General features: G+C 45.9%; 1 protein-coding gene across 1 annotated transcript in view; it reads right to left on the bottom strand.

The window, feature by feature from the left end:
- The window catches only part of LOC119174723 (GRIP1-associated protein 1), a 40,017-nt gene that overhangs the window by 7,399 nt on the left and 9,501 nt on the right, over window positions 1-23,117 (bottom strand). The window contains exons 6-19 of the mRNA XM_037425756.2: window positions 15,469-15,484; window positions 15,304-15,389; window positions 13,778-13,848; window positions 13,564-13,643; window positions 12,175-12,222; window positions 11,912-12,089; window positions 10,723-10,857; window positions 9,493-9,588; window positions 7,932-8,078; window positions 4,957-5,181; window positions 3,638-3,769; window positions 3,468-3,570; window positions 2,823-2,974; window positions 1,920-2,030 (exon numbers count right to left, since the gene is read on the bottom strand). Of these exons, the coding sequence (XP_037281653.2) occupies window positions 1,920-2,030; window positions 2,823-2,974; window positions 3,468-3,570; window positions 3,638-3,769; window positions 4,957-5,181; window positions 7,932-8,078; window positions 9,493-9,588; window positions 10,723-10,857; window positions 11,912-12,089; window positions 12,175-12,222; window positions 13,564-13,643; window positions 13,778-13,848; window positions 15,304-15,389; window positions 15,469-15,484 (1,580 nt within the window). The remainder of the gene's footprint in view (window positions 1-1,919; window positions 2,031-2,822; window positions 2,975-3,467; window positions 3,571-3,637; window positions 3,770-4,956; window positions 5,182-7,931; window positions 8,079-9,492; window positions 9,589-10,722; window positions 10,858-11,911; window positions 12,090-12,174; window positions 12,223-13,563; window positions 13,644-13,777; window positions 13,849-15,303; window positions 15,390-15,468; window positions 15,485-23,117) is intronic.

Here is a 23,117-nt window from a genome sequence, read left to right as displayed (position 1 = left end):
CAACAAACTAGGACACAGCAGAATCGGAATCGGAATCGATTCCGATTTAAGCGCTTGTCCTCTCTTTATGTCTGTTTTTTCGTGCGCTTTAAATGATAGTTATACCAGGACACAGCCCTAAAGAGGCACTGCTGAAAGCCGTAGAATAGTGCTGACAGGAAAACAAAATACCAGACAGTTAACATAAAAGTAGAATGAACTTAATCCATAAAGGCAAGGGAGCAAAAAAGTACACTTCCTCCTGCTAAAGAAAACCATGTGTAGATGCGAAACAGTGGGCGCTATCGCTTGCACTGGCAACGACGTTGACGCTGGCGCTCATCACGGCATTGCGCAGGAGAGAAACCCAGGGAAGCGCAAAGCACACAGTGATGGACCAGTGTTTCTCACTAGAACATGCCAATCACTGTTAATGGGCAATGAGATAGAAGACTCTGATTTGACACAGAGACCCGCTGCCCGCTTTTAATGTGCACACTGCGAATTTTTATTGGTCAACAACGCCCAGGAGAAATCTCAAACCGTCACTACCTCAAAGGCCAAGATCCAGTGCCTAAATATACAGGGTGGCCAGTCAACCGTTGTGCAGTGCAAGCAGTCGTTTTTTTAGATCAAGGAACTAGCTAGCAGGTGAAAAAGGAAGGGGGCATAGGAGAGGAGAGGGGATACGTATGCACAATGGGGGTGTAAACACTTCAGGGAGAAATGCCAGAGAAGAGGGGGCAGTGAGCTTAGGTTAGCAGACACTTTCTTCATCGGCGTTGCGAGGCGAGAGAGGAGGAGAGGACGCGCAAGTGGAGTGAGGGTGGTGATGCCGCAAACTGGATGGAGCTCGACCTTAAGTTGCTTCGCATCTAATAAGGTCTAACAATTTAGACAGACACTCCCAAAACCCAATTTATAAATCGTCTGCCAGCTGAAACCATAACTGCTAGCCTGAGCCAGTCAGACTTCGCATCCCCATTCCCACCGAAGTATCATTTGCCTCTTACTCCTTTCTGGTCACATGCCCCACCATGGGGGTCTACTGGCTAAGGTACTCGGCTGCTAACCCGCTAGTTGCGGGATCGAATCCCAGCTGCGGTGGCTGCATTTTCGATGAAGGCAAAAATGCTATAGGCAAATGTGCTAAGATTTGAGTGCACGTTAAAGAGCCCCAGGTGGTCAAAATTTCCGGAGCCCTCCGCTATGGCGTGTCTCATAATCGTATGATGGTTTTGGGATTAAACCCCACATATCAATCAAATCAATCCTTTTTCTGATCAGTTTGGGGAACCGTGCTATGGACCCACCACTTTCGCGGGGGAGCATAAGACGTCGCCAAGCAGTTTCCTCTGGGCTCTATCATTAACAGTAATTCAGAAGTCACTGTCCTGTTGTGCCTTAAAGGGGCTTTGCAAAAGTTTTTGAGCATGATCAGAAAATACTGTTGATCTATGGTCGAGGCTCTTCAGAATACGTCAGCTGAACATTATAGCACAACACGTGGTCTGAAATTCACAACTACATTATTGGCCAATTTGAGCATCGTGAGCTGCGAAGTTAACATGTCCGCCATGATGTGCGGACAAGCTATAATTGAAAGAAAGATGTGCATTTGAAGAAAAAATGAAAAGAAGGTGCTCAAGGTCATTACCCAATCTGACAAAGGGACGCATCTTCCTGCTCCCTCATAACCTCCCTGCCAACATAGCTTAGTACAAAAGAAGGGAGAAAGCATTTGAAGCAAGCAAAAAATCCCCTTAACTCCGCTCGTACTAAACGAACCCTAAAAATGTTTGTGACAGTCGATTGACGAGACAATAAGCTCTTTCAACGAAGCTATCTGAGGTATACTTGGAGAAGTTTTGCAGGGCACCCTTAAGATTTCAACACCAACCCTCTGAGATGTAGGTGCAGCAGTGTAAGCATGCACGAACCTTCTCCTCCAAGATCCACTTCTCTTCCTGCAGGGCTGCAAGACGACTGACCAGGTCATTGTTCTCCTGTTCCAGCAGTCCGGGGGATGCCTTGTTGGGAGGCGGGGGAGCCTAGGGCCAAATACAAATGAATGTGCTTAAGCTATCTGCAATATACGCACCCACAAGATAGGCCGTCATAGTGAAGCATGCCACCTCGTACTCTTGTTCACTAGCCTCCATTCCTCTATTCCCATTTCACTATTCTCGTCTTTTTACGTGACCCTTTCCTTATGCAAAGCAATCCACAAAATTTTTCTATCTTGACTGTTTTCCTCATTCCGTGCTCCCTTCACTGTTAGTGCCTCTCGACTATAGTACCAAGTACCTAAGTGCTTTGGATGGATCTGTGCTGCCATCTCATTAACATGAACAGAGAAGCACTTAACTCAGCCATATAAACTGCTTGAAAGCCAACAAACTATTTTAGCTCATTGAAGCTTTAAAGGTGTCTTCTTTAGAGTGCGTTTTCAGATGGCATTTTGAAAGAATTCACAAGCGGACAATTCTAAAGGAATCTCTGCACACCTAGCTGGTTTAAGGTTCAAAATCTACTGTTCATACAAAGTACTGAAAATTGGCTCTACCTGCAGGTGATGTTGAAAAAAAAAATGCCACTCCATGCATGCCTGTACATGACTAAAATATGCCTGGTTAGCCTTTCATTACCTGCACACTACTCAAAAGCTCTGAAAAGCTTGTGTAAGCTTTCCTGCTTTGCCTCAAGAGCTTAGTTGTGCCATAAGTTAGAAGGGCACAATAAACTGCAGCCATAGCTAAAAAACACTTGTGTAATTAGCGACCTTGTTTGACCTAACAAACAAGCGTTATGCTAGAGAATTCCGCTTTGACAGTACAACCAACCTGCTCTCCATTCAATGACAACGCTCCGTTGCTGTTATTGTTAGTGCTGTCCTTGGAGTTCTCATTGTTGGCAGACACGTAGCTCCAGGAGCCAATGCTACTCGAGTCACCTCGTTGACGCTCCTCGCAGCTGATTGGCTGGAACAGGTCGTCTGAGCAGAAACCAACCAACAAAAATGGCCCTCGTGAAGGCTGACAGATACCCCGGGAAACGCCACAGCTACTGATCTTCTGAACCCTAGATGTGCTGTCGAGTACCAGAGCACGGGCTTGACGCCTGGCTAGGGGTCCTGCTATGATGGAGCTAACAATGCAAAAGAAAGCTTACACGCTATAATTTAGAAGCAGATTAGAGAACCCCGGTCTGTGAACAAAAAAAATCTAAGCAACACTACCTACAATAGAGCATGGTGTGTGTGATATCACCACTGTCTGAATCGCACAGGGAGCAGAGGTGATTTGACAAGTGATTCCAAAGGTGGTTCAGGGCGCCTTCATATGCCACAGTCACATATTCGCACACATGAAACAATGACAAGCTTCTAGATTAATACTCTATCAATCTAACTCCACATTTTTTCATTAATGGACCCGTGAGGTGTAGAGATGCCTGTTGCGCCTACGAAAGCTCAACGCCAAACTTACCAGATCGTCCAAGGTTAGAATCATTGAGGATTTCCTGCAGCCTTTCTTGAAGCTTGTCGGCCCGCTTCCTCTCTGTCTGAAGCTGCCTTTTCAGCTCCTTGACCTGAGATCGAAGCCCAGAGATAACGTGAGCAAACAACGACAGGACATCGTTACTACCACATACTCACCATTGACAGGCCCTTCTTGTCTTGAATTTTGCGCTCCTCCACACTGTCTTTTATTTCCTGCTTCAGCCTCTTCACTTCTTCCTCAAACTCACACTTCTGGCTGTTGGAGATCTCCAGCTGTATCGTCAGGTCCTGGCAACACCAAAGTTCACAAGCAGTTCTCACGAAAGCGCTCAGCAACTAGATAAAAAAAAATGACTTAAGGATAGGACATGACTGCACTATTTAAAGTGTTTCTATCAGTATAATAGATCCTGATATGAAAAGCTAAAAAAAATACATTTTCATCACTGAGGAGCTATGTAAGCATACAATGACACAAGATATGAGGAACTAGCAACACAGACAAAGCCACCCATTCCTTCTACTCGTCTCAATATCATTTTTATATTTTAATTAATTTTATTAATTATTAGTTAATTAATATCAGATAGTTCAACCTTCTGCGATTCTAAACATTTGTGTGTTTTACACACTTTCCATACTCTGCATACATTTGCAGAGCTGAACTAGCAACCACAAAACTTGCCTGGTACTTTTACTACGATAAACCGCCCTGTGTTTCTTTGGTTCACGTTTTCTTTAAGGCTTACTGAGAATGACACAGGTGTTTTGAAAGCCTCACAAAAATACATCAGCCCTCAAAATGCACATGATGGTTCAAAAATTACTTGACATCACTTTGCTTTCGTATGCGGTAACTCTGTTCACTTCACAGTAATCATTGCAGCATTGCACTCAACTTGTGACACTTTTCTTAGGCAGCTTTCACCTACAATCACTAGCGAAGACGACGCCATATCCGCAGTATGACAAGAAAATTTTGTATAATTGATAACACTGCAAAATGTAGCAAAATTAGAAAGTTGGACGAAAGTACGACTCATAAAAGAGACAACTGAAAACCACCCGTTCACCACAAAGAGCAGCAACAAAATGCATACAGATTTCTCAAAAGCTTCGTACTTGAAGGAAAAGTCGCCCTGGTCTGGCAATCGAACCCAAAACAAGTACGTTTCCTTTTGATCCACGAGCCAGGATCAACTTTTTATTAACTTTTTTAGAAAGTTTTAATTCCTTGAAAATCATTTCTTTAAGGTTTCGTGCTACAAACATGTGGTAGTCAATTATCAGTTTCATAGCTTTTCTGGCGCCTAGCGGAATTCGGCAAAGCTCATTCGCAAAAGTACGACCTCAAGAGTGATGCAACCAGATTCATAACACATAACGAAGTCTTTTCTAACAAGCACCACTTAGTTACATCGACGCAAAACAGGAATGGTGGCAGTAAAAGAAGGCATAACTGGGCAAGTTCTCACCTTGATCGCATCGTCCAGCTGTGCCTTGAGCTTGGCGTAGTCCTGTGACAGGCGGGTCCGGCACTCCTCTAGCTCTTTCCGGGACGTCTCGATGGCCGCCTGTAACTCGTCCACTCGTGCCTGTGCCTCGGCCCGCAGCTGCACAACTTCTTCCTTGAGCGAAGGCAGCAGCCGCTTGTACATCGCCAGGGCTGCCTCATTCTCAGCAGCCCTTGCCGAGTGTTCCTGCAACAATGCACACAGGTACAGTTCGTTTCACACTTACACGCACAAATCGCGGTGCAGCCAGCACTGCAGTCGCATATAGGCAGCAGCTCGCACATGCTTAGACACTTGAAGGGCCGTAGTGTTGAATCATACCATATACTATGGCGGCACGTGGGTACAGCGCTGGCCGCACCAAGTACCATGCGACAATTTGAGATTTCCCATAAGTGTGAAACAGACTGTACACCCAACTTGATATAACGAATCCGAATATAATCAAATATCGGTTGTAACAAATTGAAGTAAAAATAGTCTTTTAATAGATATAGCGTTAGGAATAAACCTTTATAACGCATTTCTGGATATAACAAACTTATTTTTATGTAAGATGCAACTTTGTTATCATGAGGTGTGAGTGTACAATGAACGCTTGCAACTGTGGCATCTATGGTTACGCCTGTATCCTAACACAGGATAAGGCTTTGCTTGAGATTGCCCGTCGTTACGAAGAATCAAGAAGTAAAATTGCGCTTTTTTTTACACTCTTCCATTCTCTGCCAGCTGGCCACTGCAATGTTCCGGCCCCCATCCTGAGTGACCATTCATTGCACAAAACTCTGCAAGCGTTAAAGGGGAACTACGGCGAATTTTTTAACTTGCTGAGATAATTCTGTTTTCAAACAGAATTGATAGTCCTGCAAAAGCTAGGGTGATTCATTCTGCACAGGCACTTGTCAATAATTTTAAATAAGCAATAAACGACGAGTCAATACAGAAACCAAAACAGGGAGCTGCTCCATCATTTATGGTGGGTGTCACAGGTCCCGTTAATTAGGGAGGCGATCGCCGGGCTAATTCCAAGGGCCGAAGTACCGGCCTCCCGAACTGCACCACGAAAGCGTGGACAATTTAGAAGCGGTCCTATTTGGCGCGCCAGCGGACGCCGGCTGTGGCCCAAAGAACAAGTCAGAGCCGAGAGTTGATAAACAAAACAAAATTATATTCTCAATTATGGCAGATCAAAACGATACACAAATATGCACACTCGACATTAGTTGAATACGATATGTCACCAATCAAACAACGTACTGCACAGTACAATCAGCCACACTTGAAACAACGGACACAAACAACAATACGCACTACAATGCATTCGCATGCATCGAACAACCAAGACACTTAAAGACTAAAGAGTTCGAAAACTTATTCAGTCCAAAGTCCTTGGAATAAAAGTCGGAATGATACTCTTCCGAGAATCACTCACTCAAAGTCCAGCGCTGTTGTCGTTCCGCTGTCCCCGAAGTTTCTCTTCCAGGAAACCTCGCGTCTTCAATTGGCCGCTCTCCAAGCACCAAACTTCTTCGCCGGTAACACGTCGGCTTCCCACGCGTTGCGATTGCAGGACGCGTCTTCGCTCTCTGGGGGTAGTCTCACACTCTTCTGCTTGTAGCACGAGTCTTCACCCCTCAGGGGGAAATCCTCTTCATTACCTCCTTTGTCACTGAGGACAAAAGGCTTCGCCCACACGGCGGAAAGACGCTACGCACACTAGCGCAACATTCCTTCTTCTCCTGCTTTGTCACTGAGGACAAAACCTTCGCCGACAGACACGGCGGAACACCCTATGCACTCTGGCGCGAAATTCCTTCTTCTCCTCATCTCCCATCTCTGCTGCTCGGTTAAATACCTTTCGCGCTGGATTCCAGAAAATTCTCATCGTTTCGTCAGCGCGATGCGCAGCGAAGGCTGGGGAAAGCGCGAGACGTTTCGAGGGCCGTCTGCGACACTTGACGCAACTCGCCATCGCCACACCCCTTTCCCTCGAAAACCTTCCAGGGCTTGCTCGGCCGCCGATGAAAGGAGGATGGTCGGCGCGCCCGGGGAGCCTTTGGATGTTTATTTTCTTCTTTATCGTTGACCTTGAGGCGTCTCTTTAGTGCTTGGTCGCGAGAATTCGGCGGCGCACCCTTTTTCTGAGCGCTCGTTTGTGACAGTGGGTATCGTATGACGTCACAAGAATCCGTCAGCAATGACGTCACGAGATCCGCTACACCCCACCACGGCTGGCCAGGGTGTAAACATAGCTCACGTGCCTCTTTTGACATGCGAAAATAAAGTTCGCGAGGTCATCCAACGTGGAGTCAAGATGTGCCAGCTCATCTGAACTTACCAGTGAAAAGGTCAGCGATGATTGCAGCTACTGTCTGAGCGCAGAAGCATCGTTTTTTTATTTTGACCTGCCGACGCGTGAAGCATTTGACATGCTCTGAATAGATTGCCTCGTTGCTCGATACTGCAAGACCAGATGTCAACGACAACTAACACACTGTATGCAACTGCGAAAACTGAACTCTGTTCGCGTTGTCATCACCTCATAGAAGAGAGCATGTGCTGCATCAGCCTGCTGGAAAGGTCGGGTTTTTTAAAAAAGGGTATCGCCCTTACGTCACATACATAGGGTGACCCACGTTTACAAGTGTGATTCCAGAATCAGCTAACAATATTAAAATTTGTTTTCTGGAAAACTAAATGACTTGCGGTTGTATAATTTGGCACATATCCCCATGGTACCAACACGGACACATGCTCAAAGTTTTATTGAAATCGATGAATATCGAAAAAGCACCAGAGTTCTTCTTTAAGATCATCACATACAAAAGAGCGTCATTCCTCTTTTTTTCTTTAAGCATTGTTAGTACTGATTGCACGCTAAAAGCTGCATTAAAGACACGCAGCTCAAAGAAAAATGTTTTCGCCAGCTTTCCTACCTGCTCTTCCAGCAAGGCGGCATTGAGCTGGTTGATTTTCTCCTGGAATCCCTGTTCCATTTCTTCCAAAGCCTTCCTGTGTTTGGCCTCCTCTTCGAGCAGGTGGGCACCCATCTCCTCAACCAGAGCCTTGCGTTTTTCAGCCACCTGTACATCGCACATGCCAACCCGTTCAGTTACGCATCATGTTTTTCTAATAATGATTGCTGGGGTTTTACATGCCAAAACAATGATATGATTACAAGGCCCGCCGTAGTGGACGGCTCCAGAAATTTCGAGCACCTGGAGTTCCTTAACGTGTGCCTAGATCCAAGTACACGGACCTCCAGCATTTTTTCTCCTATCAAAAATGCAAACACTGAGACAGGGATCAAACCGACGACCTTTGGGTAGGCAGACAAGCACTGTAACTACTGTACCACTGTGGCGGATAGCATGTTGTTCAGGCACTGCAATGGCAGTCTCTGCTGTACAGACACGAACTACGCTGCCATTTCCTTACCTCTACATCAGGATGTTGAGCGCACGGCATAACACATACTCAAACTTTTACTAGCGAGCACTTAAAAAATACCACACTTATCTTGCATCAAACACTTGGAAATTAAGTACAAAGTGTAAGGTTACAAGGAAACTGTGCTTTTAGACTTGATTGATTGATATGTGGGGTTTAACGTCCCAAAACCACTATATGATTATGAGAGACGCCTAGTGGAGGGCTCCGGAAATTTAGACCACCTGGGGTTCTTTAACGTGCACCCAAATCTGAGCACACGGGCCTACAACATTTCCGCCTCCATCGGAAATGCAGCCGCCGCAGCCGGGATTCGAACCCGCGCCCTGCGGGTCAGCAGCCGAGTACCTTAGCCACTAGACCACCGCGGCGGGTGCTTTTAGACTTGTTGAAAGCAATGAAGCCGACATAGACTATGGCTAGCTGTGCCAGAGTAAGAAAGCCCTCAGAGCACTGGGCAATGGTAGATGAATCATGACTTCTTGCCAGGCCCCATGAGTTTGCATTGCTTCAACTGCAAATAGAAGAATGTAAGTATGGCTTCACATTTACCGTATTTACAATGATTGTAAGACCACTCGAATGCTGGTCGACCCCTCTAAAATTGCACGGAAAGAATGAGCGCGTTTCATTAAAAAAAGTTATTCACAATGTCTCGAAAAAAAAAAAAAATGAAGTAATAGGTGGCTTCACAGCAGTGTTTCAAAGTTGCACAAAAAAACTAGCTTCGCGGGAATACGCAGGGATCATCTTCAGAAAGACTTCACAACTGAAACTAGTTTTCGACTCTACGTCTACACCCCCAACTTTGGAAGTCAAAATAGACAAAATTGGTCGACCTACAATTATGTAAATACAGTAGACTGGCTGAATTGATCAGCTTGAATTTTGTCAGCAGACACTTTTCTCAAGTTTATGGGAAGATTATGGGAACAAGTCTATGGGAACAAAAGAGATAGAAGATTCTTATGAGATAGAAGATTTAAGATTCTTATGAGATAGAAGATTTAAGATTCATTGCAAGCAAAAAAAAAAAAACTTTCTTACCTTGTTGGCCTCCGAGGCTGCCATGGCACTGCTTCGCGATGCATCTTCCAAACCATCGATGGTACTTTGCATGGCATTAATCTTGGAACCCATCTCCTGGAAACAAAATAAAACTTGTCCGACACTCCAGTCAAGGAACTACAAACATTTTGCAAGGCAATCATAGCAATGGCACAGGCATTGTCAGTCAAGAAACTAAGCAACTGGGACACAGAAAATATGCTAAACCCTCGATATGATGAAGCCATATATAACGAAATATTGGTTATAACAAAGTAAATGAAGAACAGACTTGTAATTGATGTAGTGTTAGAAATATACCTTTATAAGAAATTTCCAGATATAACAAACAATTTTGTGTAATATGCAACTTTGTTATGAGGTTTGAATGAATACTCATGCCCTAGATCTTCTCAGATGACAACATTAAACTATTCAAGAATTGCAGTTAACATATCAGCAACAGAGCAAAGCAGCCATTACATGCAAAGCAGTTGCATAGGCTGTGTCTGACATAACAGGGGCTAATAATATATGGGGTATTACATTATGATTATTACGACGCACGGCATAGTGGAGGGGTTTGGAAATTTCTACCATCTGGTGTTCTCTAACATGGACTGACATGAAACAATACAAGGACATTTAGTATTTAACCCCTGTCGAAATTTGAGCCCCATGACCAGGGTCGAACCAGCGACCTGCTAGACAGCAGCCGAGTGCTGTAGCCACTGTGCTACTGCGACAGACATTTTAATTCTCTACTAAGTGTCGTCAACACCAGACAAAAAGTGGTTTTTATAAAAACGAGAGTCATGAAAGGCTAAATTGTAACAGTACCAGTAATGAAGACAGTGCTATTGGCAAAAATATATCCTTACACCTCAGAAAGTGCGCTGCCTCATGCCAGGGAGGAAATTAGTTCTCTGCTGACTTGTTTATCTGCCAGCTACGAGTTCTGAAAGTTGCACAATAAATTGGCTATGAACATTTCAATTCTTCTCAACTACAGTCAAACTCCTCACTGGTATAAGAGACGATTGAGTTTAATATGCTTCAGATCACCTACAGTAAAATATGGGCTGATGAGAAAACACACACGAGATACCCTGCTCATAAGAGACATCTCATATTAAAGACAAGAATTGCTGCCCGGAACATGCTTCTTATAAAAGGGTTCAAATGCACGATGAAGATGCAATGATCTCTATCCATAATGAAAGAGGTTACCTCATTCATCTTGAGAAGGTTCGCAACCTGTGCCTCGGCCTGCTGGCACTTCTCGGTGGTTTCTCGAAGGAGCATCTCCAAGGAAGCCTTCTCGGCAATGGCCTGATGCAGGCGTTCTGGGGAGGCATTGTTCAACTGCAAGAAAATTAAAGCAGTTGAGAAGCTGTTTCCCTGTCCTCCCCGCTAATGGTCACATGAAAGACTCGTAAGAGCCACTTCCGCAGCCTCGCAGGTGAAATGTTGTGCCGAAAAGCGCCATTATCAAAACAAAGAGTTCAGAGCACTGCTATGCATCTAACTTGAACGAAATAAAACTGCATCATAACTGAACTCCTGCGCCGACCAGATCACAAGTTTATATTTGCGATTATTTAGCACACAGTAACATTGAATAGTAGAATGTGGGGTAACTCTTCTTCGAGTCTCTCGGTGCCCTATATAGTAATTCACTTATGATGTGAATAAACAGTGGCACATTTGCACAAGTGCAGTCTCTTTCCCTTGCTTGCAGTTTTTTTATGCAATCCTGTCTTTCTGAATGAATGCACTAACTAGCCACAGTACATGTGTTAATTGAATGTACATTAACATTATTTTTTTTACATTTTCAGTATTTCCTCATAATTTGGCTACATTTCGTTATAATTTGGTTACACTATATTTCTAAGCACCAAACCATCACTGTCAACAGTCCCGACTGTGGCCCCAAGTCTCGATATTCTAATCTGTTAAGGTATAAGCTTAGGTGGTTTTCAGGCCCATAGAGTAGTGGTCATAATAGACGAGCTGTCTTAAATGCATGGAAACAAGGGTTAAATGTTAAAAATCATTCGCTTAAGTGAAATTACAAGGTTACATGCAATGAAACACAGATATGATTTATTAGGCAAATCGTAGAGGATACTCTGCATGAATTTCGACCACTTGAATTAGCACCTAAATCTGAGTACACAGCTGTTTTTGAATTTTGCCCCGATCAAATTGCAAACACTCTGATCGGATACCGAACCTGCACCCTCACGCTTAACAGAGCGGCTTCACAGCCGCTACACAGTGAGTAATCACTCTTCAATGACATTATTCATCACGAACCAGTGTCGCGAAGGGTGACACCTCAGTTGACTGTTCTCAGATCAGTTCTGGGTGTTCCAGCATGGCATATCGGAAATTCAAGACATGCACCACTCACTTTTGTTTCCAGCTCAGTGATCGTCTCCTCGAGCTGCTGAATTGTCGTCGTGCTTACAGTCTGGTGATCCTGCTGGGAGACCAGGGCGCTGTTGAGCTGGCTCTGCAAGCGCTGAGTCATCTCCTTCAACTGCTGGATCTCACGATCCTTGGTCACCTGCATTGTCTCCAGGGCCTTCCTGTCAAGCCGCACAGCGATTCACTTAGTACTATTATCTCGCAAGCAAGCCTCACTAAAAAACCAAACTGGGCCGAAACACTCACTTGCTGTCTGCAAACACTTTGTCCTTTTCTTGCTGAATCTGAAGAAAACTAGGATAAAAGAGAGAAAAACAGTGTTTATGTCTTAGGTGGAGACCGCAGAAACTTTGCTAAGAAAGGCAGAGTTTTGCCTGAAACATGTTCTTTAAGTTCTTCATCGATTAACATGAAACTGCTGAGTTTGCGTGTTTTTGTGGGCTGATTTCAAAATTGCAGTTGTTTCCCTAAAACAATATGAAGTTTTTAACATATTGCTCATTCCATGCGCCACATTAGGAGCTATAGTTTGCCTACACTTGGAGAGTCCCAAAGTACACTCACGCCTCGATATAACGAACCCAGATATAATGTATTATTGTTTATAACCAAATAGGTGAAGAATCGCTTTGTCATAAATATGTTAAGAATGCATGTTTATAACATATTTTTTAATATAACAAAGCATTTTCATCGTAGATTTGACTTTTATAAAGAGGCTTCAAAGTAAATAAACTTAACAGAATAATTTCGAATGACAACTGTAAGCAAAAATACAAGAGTGGATGTTCGAAACTCATTAGAACAAAAGCTATGGTATGTTCAGCATTCCCCACTGATCTCCCAACGTGATGCAGACTATTTCGTGAATGTTATCATAACTTTTGTTCAAATGGGTTCAGAACAACCATTCTAGTTTTCTTGTATTCAGTTCTTATCCCAAGTCATTCTGATGATAACAATTATTGGGATTTAATGTCCCAAAACCACTGTACGATTTTGAGAGATTCTGATGAACTTATTTACTTTGTAGCTCTCTCAGTTTTGGGAATATCCTGCTTTCAAAAAAGCATATTAAATATCTGATACGTATTTTGAAAACTAGATATAATAATAAGAAAATAATTGCATATTTGAAATCTACAACCAAGTGTACATAAACAAGGCCGGTTTCATCTCAATTGACAAGGTATTTTTAAAAGTTTTTGGGCCCCAAATACAACGCCTACCAAAATTCTACATCTTCCACAAACATGCAACGGTATTCAAAAGTGTGCACAAACATAAGACAATGTGTACCTTTTTCCTCATTTATTTCGAGATCTAAGAAAGCACCTCTGTTACATTCGATATTGTATTCTGAATGCACTACTACACTTTCATTGTGCATAAAGCTAAACTTTCAAGCAACTGAGCATCAAGTCTAACCAATAGAGCTAGGTCAACCTACCAAGTTACCTACCCTAAGGTTCACAGATTAAACAGTCAGGGGATATTTTAAAAAATGACTACGAACAGGTCAGCGTTGAGTGAAATTTTAAGTGCCAAGAAAGTGGTATAGCCATATGACATCCATAATTACTACTTGCATTGCAAAATTAGTGGTGTACATTGTCACAGATGTTCAAGCCTTACCTTTCATGCTTCCGTTTTAATTTTTCCATCAATTTTTCATTCTCCTCTTCCATTGTCTCAGTCACTTCCTTTAATTTTTCCTGAAGTAGAACCAGAGACCAAGCACAAAAGTGAAAAGGAAGAAAATATTACAATGATGCTGCATCAACATCCAGCTGCAAAGTTTTCCCGAAAACATGTATTAATTAGAAAGAAACAACAAAGTGACTCCCACCTCAACTTCGGATAATTGTTTTCTAAGCATGTTCTTCTCTTCGATTTCAATGTTGAGTCGAAGCTTGGCATCTGAAATGATAGACAGAGAAACAATAAAATACTAATCAATAATAATTGTGGAGGTTTGACATCCCGAAACCACCATACGATCATGAGATGCTGTAGTGGAGGGCTCTGGAAATTGCAACCACCTGGGGTCCTTTAATGAGCACCTAAATCTAAGCAAATGGGCCTCAAGCATTTTCACTTCCATCCAAAATGAACAATAAAATACTCAAAAACATTCACTGTCAGATGTAACAGAAGGTAAGCAGGCTCGGGAAAATTTTTAAGACATCAGTGAGCAACCGAATGCACTACGAATAAAATTTTGTTCTGTTGTGTCAGTTAAATTGCTATTCCGCAGTACTAAAAGATCCACATTTGATGCACACAGATGCCTGGTAAACTGGAAAACATGCACGTCGAGGCAAGACTTGGATAGCACTTGTGGGAATGATGCATTGCACAAATACCTGCTCACCAATGATTTTTCTCAGATATCAGAGATTTTGCACTAGCATTTTTGCAGACATTGGGGTTCACTTAACCCAGACTAAAATTTTGTTGAACAACTCGAGGCTCGAGAAAACGCCTGCTAAATTTTACATAATGCATTCAAAGCATCAGGCTTCTGTCTACTGAAAGGGGGGCGCTGCAACACTTTTTGAGCATGGACAGAAAATGCTGCCAATTAGTAGCCGCGGCTCCCAAGAACACATGAGCCACACGAGTTAAACATTACAGCGCAGCACAAAGCCCAGAATGTACAATTAAATCTCGATGTCTTCTAGAAACCACTCCCTCTTTTCTCTACAAATGATGCCATATAGTACCCACATCCGTGGCCGTTGACTGATTTGAGCCTCGCTAGCTGCTCAGTTAAAGTGGGCGCCGCAAGATGCCACCAAGTTGCCGCACGCGTGGCCACAATGAAAGTAAGCCGCACATTTGAAGAAAAACAAGAAAAAAAGTGCGCCCAAGGCCAGGACATTCTCTGTCAAACTGAAGCATCTTCTTGCCCCTTTGTCGTCCCTTGCCTTTTTGTCGTAATTTTCTATGCACACACTGGCACGAAAGGAGAGAGAGACAGTTCTTGAAGCGTGCGACGAATGTCTCAGAGAATATGCTCAAACTTGACGGATCCAAAAACATTTTGCAGCATGTGATTGATCGTGAAGCGTGATACGTTAAAGGTAAGACTATTCTAACTCAGAAAAGTGTTGCAAGACACCTTGAAGTACACGTGTTTGGCAACCATTAACTCAGGCACTCAATAACCTAGAGAAACAGTAGTCTCTCCAGACTCAGGACGATGCGGATGATGTTCAATGCCACATGTAAATCCAGCAACAGGTCATCGAATTCTGTAAAGTGCTCCAAAAAAGCTTTTCCAGGTAACCATCTCTACTGGCTGTCACATCGAAGCTCAGTTACCCTCTGTAGAAGTGAGAACATCCCGCCTATAGAAACACGGAAACTTACCCAATGCCCTCTGGTCGACTTCTTCGGATAAGCCGTCTTCCCCATCGACCATGAGCGGGTGGTCGAGCGCAGGCAAAAGCCCATTTCTGAAATGCACAAAAAAGATGCGCACTGTGACCTGAAAGTATGCAGAACCCAATGAAAGGGCAAAAGAGCGGCACTCACGTGGTTCCTCGAAGTTCTGGAAAAGAAGTAAAAGTACAAATTCAAGCGGGTTTCAGTGGCAGACCGTAATTAACGGTGCAATATAACAATATGCATCAAACAGTGAATGAAATACCACATACTTCAACTGAAACAAGGCGCATAAGTCATGGAAGCCGACATTTAAACTGCATCACGTTACGCAGTGCAGCAACAGTCTACTCTTAACTCTTTCGTTACGGAGAAAAAATGGCCGATTTTCAGTGCTTCCAGAAAAAAATTTTTCTCTCTTGAACAACTGCTAGCTTTTAGCATTGCTATATATCAAATCGTATATTTTTCATTTGGCTTTCCAACTATGAAAGGACAGTGCTGTGAGGTTTATAGTAATTGAAAGTTTATTTGTCAATTACAGACAAACATGCACAAAAAAAGTACAAACACAAAAAAGTGAGCGAGTATGCTTAACCAGAAAATTATTCTTGAAATTCTGAAATATACAAATTGTTCCCTATTCTATCAGCTATCGGTTAGTATATATATCAATGCGGTGCTCTAAGTACTGCATTTTTGGATGCCCGTAAATCTAGCGGCCTTGACGGCTGTGCCACTCGGCAAAGCAGTCGCGCGAGGGCACGAAACAAAGATAAACTTTGCAGGTGGAGCAATAGACACTTGTTCTGTTTTGTGTTTTTGTTTTCTCATAGCAAATCTTACAGTTTCTTCTTTTATCCAGTCTTTTTGGTTGGTGCCGAAAAGGGTCCAATGGTGCGAAGGGGGGTGAAATGGGGGCGTGTCCTTGCGCGACTTCGTCATAATCAAATATCTGATGAATTAGTTCTTCTCTAAAGGCCAATTGATCAAAATAAATGCTCCTGGAAAGTTCTGGGACTTCTGGGTTGTTTTTTCGGTGCTCTTGAAAGAGAATGAAGCTGTTCACGCACACGATGTCAACACAGTGAAAAAAGAGAGTTTTCCACCATCGCACACATTTTCTGAGGACGTTGTAAGTGCCAATGATTTGGTCTGATTTGTCCACACCTAACATCCCAGCATTGTATTCGTGGACAAGGAGCGGCTTTTTGATTACTTTCAGAGCCCACTGGCTCCCCCTTCGCTCTCTTCTTTTGGCCGGCACATGCTGGTTTGCCGTGTGCATTGTACTCATCAAGTTCACAGCCCGGCGGTCTTTCCACTGCATGTAGAGGATGCTACCCTTCCGAATCCATCGAATGTCTCCACGCTGTGCCCGTTTTTCCCATGCAGTGTCTTTCAATTCAGCTGGAAAGCAGCGACGGTCCTTGCGAGTTGTCCCGCATGCAAGTGTCTTGCGCTGAAGCAGATGTTCAAAAAGTTTCCCTGATGTGTAAAAATTATCCATATAAATTTTGTATCCCTGATCAAGGTACTGTGTACAAAGCCTGTTCACTACGTCAAAGGCTAAGCCATGAGGCCCCGGTGCCTCACGCTTACCAGTGTACACGAAGAATTGAAGTGTGTATCCGGTTTTCGAATCTGCCAGTACCCAGAGTTTATAGCCAAATTTAGTCACCTTGTCCCGAATGTATTGCCTGATTCCTGATCGGGCTTTAGATTTGACCATACGTTCATCAACGGAGAGGTCGCGCTGTGGCTGGAAGAAATTTACTGATTGCTGATTTATGTGCCTCAGCAGCCACGACACCCTCCATGTCTTTCCATCAGATGCTGCCGCCGCTGCGTCTTCTGGGTCCCCTACACTCAGAAAGGCAAGCAGCGCAAAAAATCGGTCTCGTCGCATAATATTTGGTGGCAGCAGGCCACTGAATGTTCCTGTGGTCCGCCAATATAAGTGCAGTCACGGTACTTCAACAAGGCCCATGTAGATGATGAGTCCAATTAGTCGCAGCATCTCCAATGGAGTGACTTCCTCCCAGGAGCCGTCACGCCGAGAATAGGTTTGTTTCTCCAATATGTGCATCCAGGCGTACTTATTTGTGTTCTCGCACACCGTCTTGATCACTTCGGTCGTGAAAAACAAAAGAAAAAAATCCAGCGCTCTACAGAACCGACGCGCGTCGCTCCGCATCACTGCTCCAACATAGGCACCTGGTTCTCTCGTTGGCAAAAACTAGACACGCCGCGATGAGTTCGGCAAAGTATCCCGGCCATATGTTGTTGAGGCCCTAAAGATGTGAGCGCCCGCATGCGCACTATAGCGTAGCGGCCTATCTAATCGGCAGCGCCACCTGCGGCGCCTTTACTCAGATAAACTCCAAGCCCAAGCGAGGGCCGGGGACACTTTTTATCAATCTCGCTCCCGCCTCCGGGGCGGTCGGCACGTTTTCATGTTCGAATAAAGCGCATTCTTCTCGTTCACAACGCCTCTCAGCCTTCATGCCTAGCCCGCCCAGCCCTCACAACTGGCGCAGTCGACTCCGAACCATGCCTGGAACGTCGCCTTTTGCCCGCCTCGTGAAGTGATCCGCCGGACTAGCCGCGCGGCGCTCCGTCCTGTGTTTACCGTCCGCCGCCCGATACGCCTTTCGGCCGCTTCGTCCGAGTCATTTCGTGCCTTTGCCTTTTGTTTCGCCGACCGTCGTGCTGACGCCCACCCGCCCGATGAAGTAGCTCGCCTGCAGAGCCGAACCAACTTGACCTGCCCGCCTTTTTCGACTCTCGTGAGTCTTGTGCTCCTTCTGCTAATTTCTTGTGAACGCCATGCCGCTTGTGAACTGGAACGAGGCTACGCCTGAGGACCTCGCCGGCTTTACAGCAGACTTCCTCCGTGAAGAGTTGGTTCGCCGAAACCTGGACGCTACGGGGCCGAAGGAAGAAGTGATCAATCGTCTCCTCGCCGATATAGCCCAAAACCGCTCAATGACGCCTTTGTCGCCTTCCCCAGATTCCTCAGCGTCCAGCCAGCGCCCGAACACTACGCCGCTTCCTTCGAGCTTCGATGCAGCCCAAAGTACCGAGTTGCTGACGGGTTTACTTCAACAGCTCCTTCAAGTGTCACAACGCGCTGCAGCGCCAGTTCAGGTCACGACCCTTCCAGACCTGTCCGCATCGCTTCCTACATTTAATGGAGACGGCAGCATTTCAGCGTCCCACTGGATTGAAGAGTTGGAACGAACTCGAAACCTAGCTTCGTGGGAGCCTTCAACCGTACTCGCCGTCGCTCTGGGAAAGCTCCGTGGAGCAGCCGCGGATTGGAAAGCAGTCATTGGCCGTCAGTGTCCCACCTGGGACGCCTTCAGGCAAGCTTTCTTGGATCAATTCAGCGCCAAGCAAACCTTACTACAGTGGCAACAAGCTGTTACTTGTCGCGTGCAAGCGCACGGAGAGAACCTGGTCCACTATTCTTTGGCGAAGTTGAAGCTCATTTCGGGATGCCCAGTCACTCTTACCGACACTCAGCGCATAGAGTACGCCCTTCAGGGCATTTCCGACGAGAACCTGGCCACTACTATAGCAGCACAACGGCCAGAAACCGTCGCCGCCTATATGGACATCGTAACGCAGCTTGACCAAACATTGAGCCACTTGTCTCGTCGACTCCCACGCCCAGGGTATTCAAGCACCAAACTAGTAATGCCAAGCCCACAGGTGCCCCACCACAGTGAAGAGGGCACGAATGTTCAGGCGGTACCAGACAAAACAAGACAGCCGCAGCGAATCGCAGCCCTACCACCAGACCAACAAGAGGCTCGGTACCTGACCATCTCTACGAGGCACGGCGCTCCTGCCTACCGTTCTGGCCAGAACTTGGCCGAAGCCGTGTGTTTTCAATGCCGCCAAAAAGGACATCTAGCTTCAAAGTGCCCATCCAGAGCTACTGCCACACAGTCTACAACGCATCCTTCGCCAGCTCTTCACAGCACACTTTCCGAGACCCTTGATGGATCGCTGGTCCAATGCGCCCTTGTAAACGCCACAATTGCTGGAAGCGGCCAAGTGGACGCATTTCCAGACAGTGGTTCCAAGGTGACACTTGTTTCTCGTCACCTTGTCAGATCTTTGCCCCTCCTGCCCTGGACCAGACCCCCTCTAGTTGTCGTTGGAGGAACGACAGTGGCTCCTGCTGGTGCTATCTGCTTGAAGATCTCTGTGGGACCCATCACCGGTTTGGTGGAAGCCGCCGTCCTCGATAACAATGCCATGCCACTTATATTGGGGGAAGACTGGTTTGCTGCCAGTCACGCACAGTTGGTGTTCCAGCCACCCCTGCCAACTGAAATTCGTCATCCCACCACAGGAACAAGTGTGCGGTGCTATGAGCGACTGTTGCCCAGGATGTCGAACGCTGTTATGATCCAGGGGTCATCTTTCAATTACCATGTATCTGGACACCACAGCTCAGCAGGCCTCCAGCGAATGCCACTCCCAGGCCCAGATGAACCCCCGTGGTTAGCACTATCTTGTCAATATGAGGTTTCAAACACCAACGGCCCGTCTTCTGAATGCAGGCGAGGTGCTTCTTCAACAATAGAGGTTTGCATTGACCCATCCTTGCCTGCCGCTCAGGTTGGTAGCCATTTGCCAGCACATCAACAACGGGAAATCACGAGCATTCTTTCGAAGCACGCTGAAGTATTCGCTCGTGAAGAGGATGACTTAGGTCTGTACGAGGGTGTTGAACACTCAATCGACCTTCTTCCCGATGCTGTGCCATACAGTCGATCCCCTTACCGTTACTCTGCTGCAGACCGTCGTTTTCTTGAGGCTCAAATAAGCACACTCCTTCGGCAAGGCATCATTCTACCAGCCTTAGGACCTTGGGCATTCCCCGCAGTGGTTGTCAGCCGAGGTAGCAAGAAGCGCCTTTGTGTTAACTATGTGCCCCTAAACAAGATGACTGTGAACGTCGTGCAACCACTTCCACATGCGGATGACATCATGGATGACATTGCTGGGTCACAGTACTTCGCCTGCCTTGACCTAAAGTTTGCTTACTGGCAAGTTCGCGTTCGTAGGGAAGACCAGGCAAAAACTGCTTTTGTGACCCACTATGGCACCTTTATGTGGACCCGCATGCCATTTGGGCTGAAGAACGCACCTGCCACTTTCCAGCGAGCCATGCAGTCAATTTTTGCTAACCTGCAGCCCCATTGCCCAAAGTGCGGTGTGCGGGTGTACTTGGATGATGTTCTGGTTTTTGCGCCAACTTTTGACGAGTTTGCAAGGTTACTCGACGAAGTACTTGGTGCACTCCTTGCCAGTGGATTCAAAGTTTCACTTGACAAGTGTAAGTTTGCTTTGAAGTCTATCAGGTTTCTCGGATTCATTTTGAGCAGGGACGGCAAGCAGCCTGACCCTGCCAAAGTCGAAGCCATCATGAAAATCCCACAGCCTGCAAACAGCAAAGCAGTTTTGTCATGGCTCCAGACAGCAAACTTCTATCGCCGATTTGTGAAGAATTTCTCTCGGATAGCAGCACCGTTGCAGAGTCTCATACGGTCTGAGGAGTTTGCCTGGACCAGCGACTGCAATGAAGCCTTTCAGCGAATTCGCACAGCATTAACAGAGGCACCTGTACTGGGCCATTTTGATCCAGACGCCCAAACCACAGTCACAACAGATGCCTCAGGAACCGCAATTGGTGCTGTGCTCTCTCAGAAACAGTGTGGAAAAGAAACTGTGATCGAATATGCGAGTCGTGCACTCACGGCCGCAGAGAAGAAGTTGCATAGCAACGTTTGGGAGTGTATTGGTGTCCACTGGGCGGTTACGATCAAGTTCCGACACTACTTGCTCGGCAAGAAATTTTGCCTGTTGACTGACAACTGGACCGTTGCATGCTTAACAGCCAACATCAGGCCTTCACGTCGTTTTACGACCATGTTGATGGATCTTACAGAGTTCGACTTCACTGTGCAGCACCATCCAGGCCGTCAAAACGTGGTTGCTGACATGCTGTCACGATTATCTGCAGCAGTCCTCCATCAGACACAGTCTCTCGCAGCTATGCAAGCAGAAGACAAAGAGTGCCAGGACCTTCGTCGCTCTCTGTCATCTTCAGAATCGTGGGACCATGACCTTGCCATAATTGATGACATCCTGTACCATAGTGACGCGACTTCAGGTTCTCAAGCTATTGTAGTGCCAGCAAAGATGCGCCAGGCTGTCCTGGAGGTTGTTCATGACGGTGGAGGCCACATGGATGTAACCCGGACACTGACCAAAGTGAGAGAACGTTACTGGTGGCCAAACCTTACGTCTTCAGTGACCCACTACGTCACAGCATGCCAGATCTGCCAAAGCAACAACCGCCCAATATCTAAAAGTGTTGGCAAAATGGGTCTCATGCCAGTGTCGGATGTTCCTTTTGCCTTAATTGCCATTGATCACATCACAATGCCGGCTGCTTCAGGAAAGAAGTACATTTTGAATGTCATTGACTTTGCCACGCGTTTCATTGTCCCAGCGGCTGTAACTTCAACATCAGCTAAGGAAGTTATAGCACATTTACAGTCGGTGTTCTTCCGCTTTGGTTGTCCTGATGACTGCATGTCTGACCATGGAGCAGCCTTTGAATCTCACCAGTTTAAGCACTTCATGCACATGCACGGTGCTGAGATTCATTATTCAGTGGCATACCGCGCAGCCAGCAATGGTCTTGTAGAGAGAAGCAATGGGACTTTAGTCTCCGTTCTTCGTAAGCTGTGTCCAACGGACCAGACCTCCTGGGCAAGCAAACTCGAAGAAGCTGCTTTTGCCATCAACACAAGCTATAGCGCCAGCAGCTGTTTCTCTCCATTTGAACTACTGTATGGATACGTCCCCAAGCTCCCATATCAACGCCACCGTCCCGCCACAGCCAGGACCCTACAAGACCGTCTCCTAATGCTGTCTCAGAACCGGGCCGTAGCAGCAAGTAATACCGAGGAAGCACAAGGGAAACGGAAGACAGCATATGATCAGTCCCATCGAGACCACTCCTTCCAAGTCGGCCAGTTCGTCTGGGTGCGCCGCCAAGAGCCTGTAGCAGATGGAACTGGAAAGTTGGCACCCAAATTCAAGGGAATATACCAAATCACCAACCAGAAAACACCCGTTACGTTTGTCGTTAGCCGCGTAACTGGTCAAGGTCCTCGTGATCGACTCCAAGACAGGATAGTGCACGTCTCTCAACTCAAGCACTACGTGCCACCTTATGTCGAGCCTTACATTGTGAAAACCCAAGAGTGGCCTTTGTGTGACTTATCTGGCTCTCCCAGTGTTGGCAATGAGTTATCTCAACCACCAGTTTCCCTTGGCCCTGCAGTTTTGCCTCCAGCGGTACCCTCCTCGCGACCTCACCGCCAAAAGCGCCCACCCGAGCGCTTGAAGGACTATTCTCTCTCGCAGTGAAGCCACCAAGTAGTGCTCCTTTCCTAGACCAATGGGACTTGGTCAGACAAGGAGGGGCCGGATGTGAGCGCCCGCATGCGCACTATAGCGTAGCGGCCTATCTAATCGGCAGCGCCACCTGCGGCGCCTTTACTCAGATAAACTCCAAGCCCAAGCGAGGGCCGGGGACACTTTTTATCAATCTCGCTCCCGCCTCCGGGGCGGTCGGCACGTTTTCATGTTCGAATAAAGCGCATTCTTCTCGTTCACAACGCCTCTCAGCCTTCATGCCTAGCCCGCCCAGCCCTCACAAAGAAACAAACAATAGCACTGTCGTCAAGTATGAAGTGCGTTTTTTA

The sequence above is a fragment of the Rhipicephalus microplus genome, chromosome 5, assembly GCF_043290135.1.
Source record: "Rhipicephalus microplus isolate Deutch F79 chromosome 5, USDA_Rmic, whole genome shotgun sequence".
Taxonomy (NCBI): Eukaryota; Metazoa; Arthropoda; class Arachnida; order Ixodida; family Ixodidae; genus Rhipicephalus; species Rhipicephalus microplus.
Note: the sequence above shows the minus strand (reverse complement) of the source record. Positions and strands in the feature narration are given on the sequence as shown.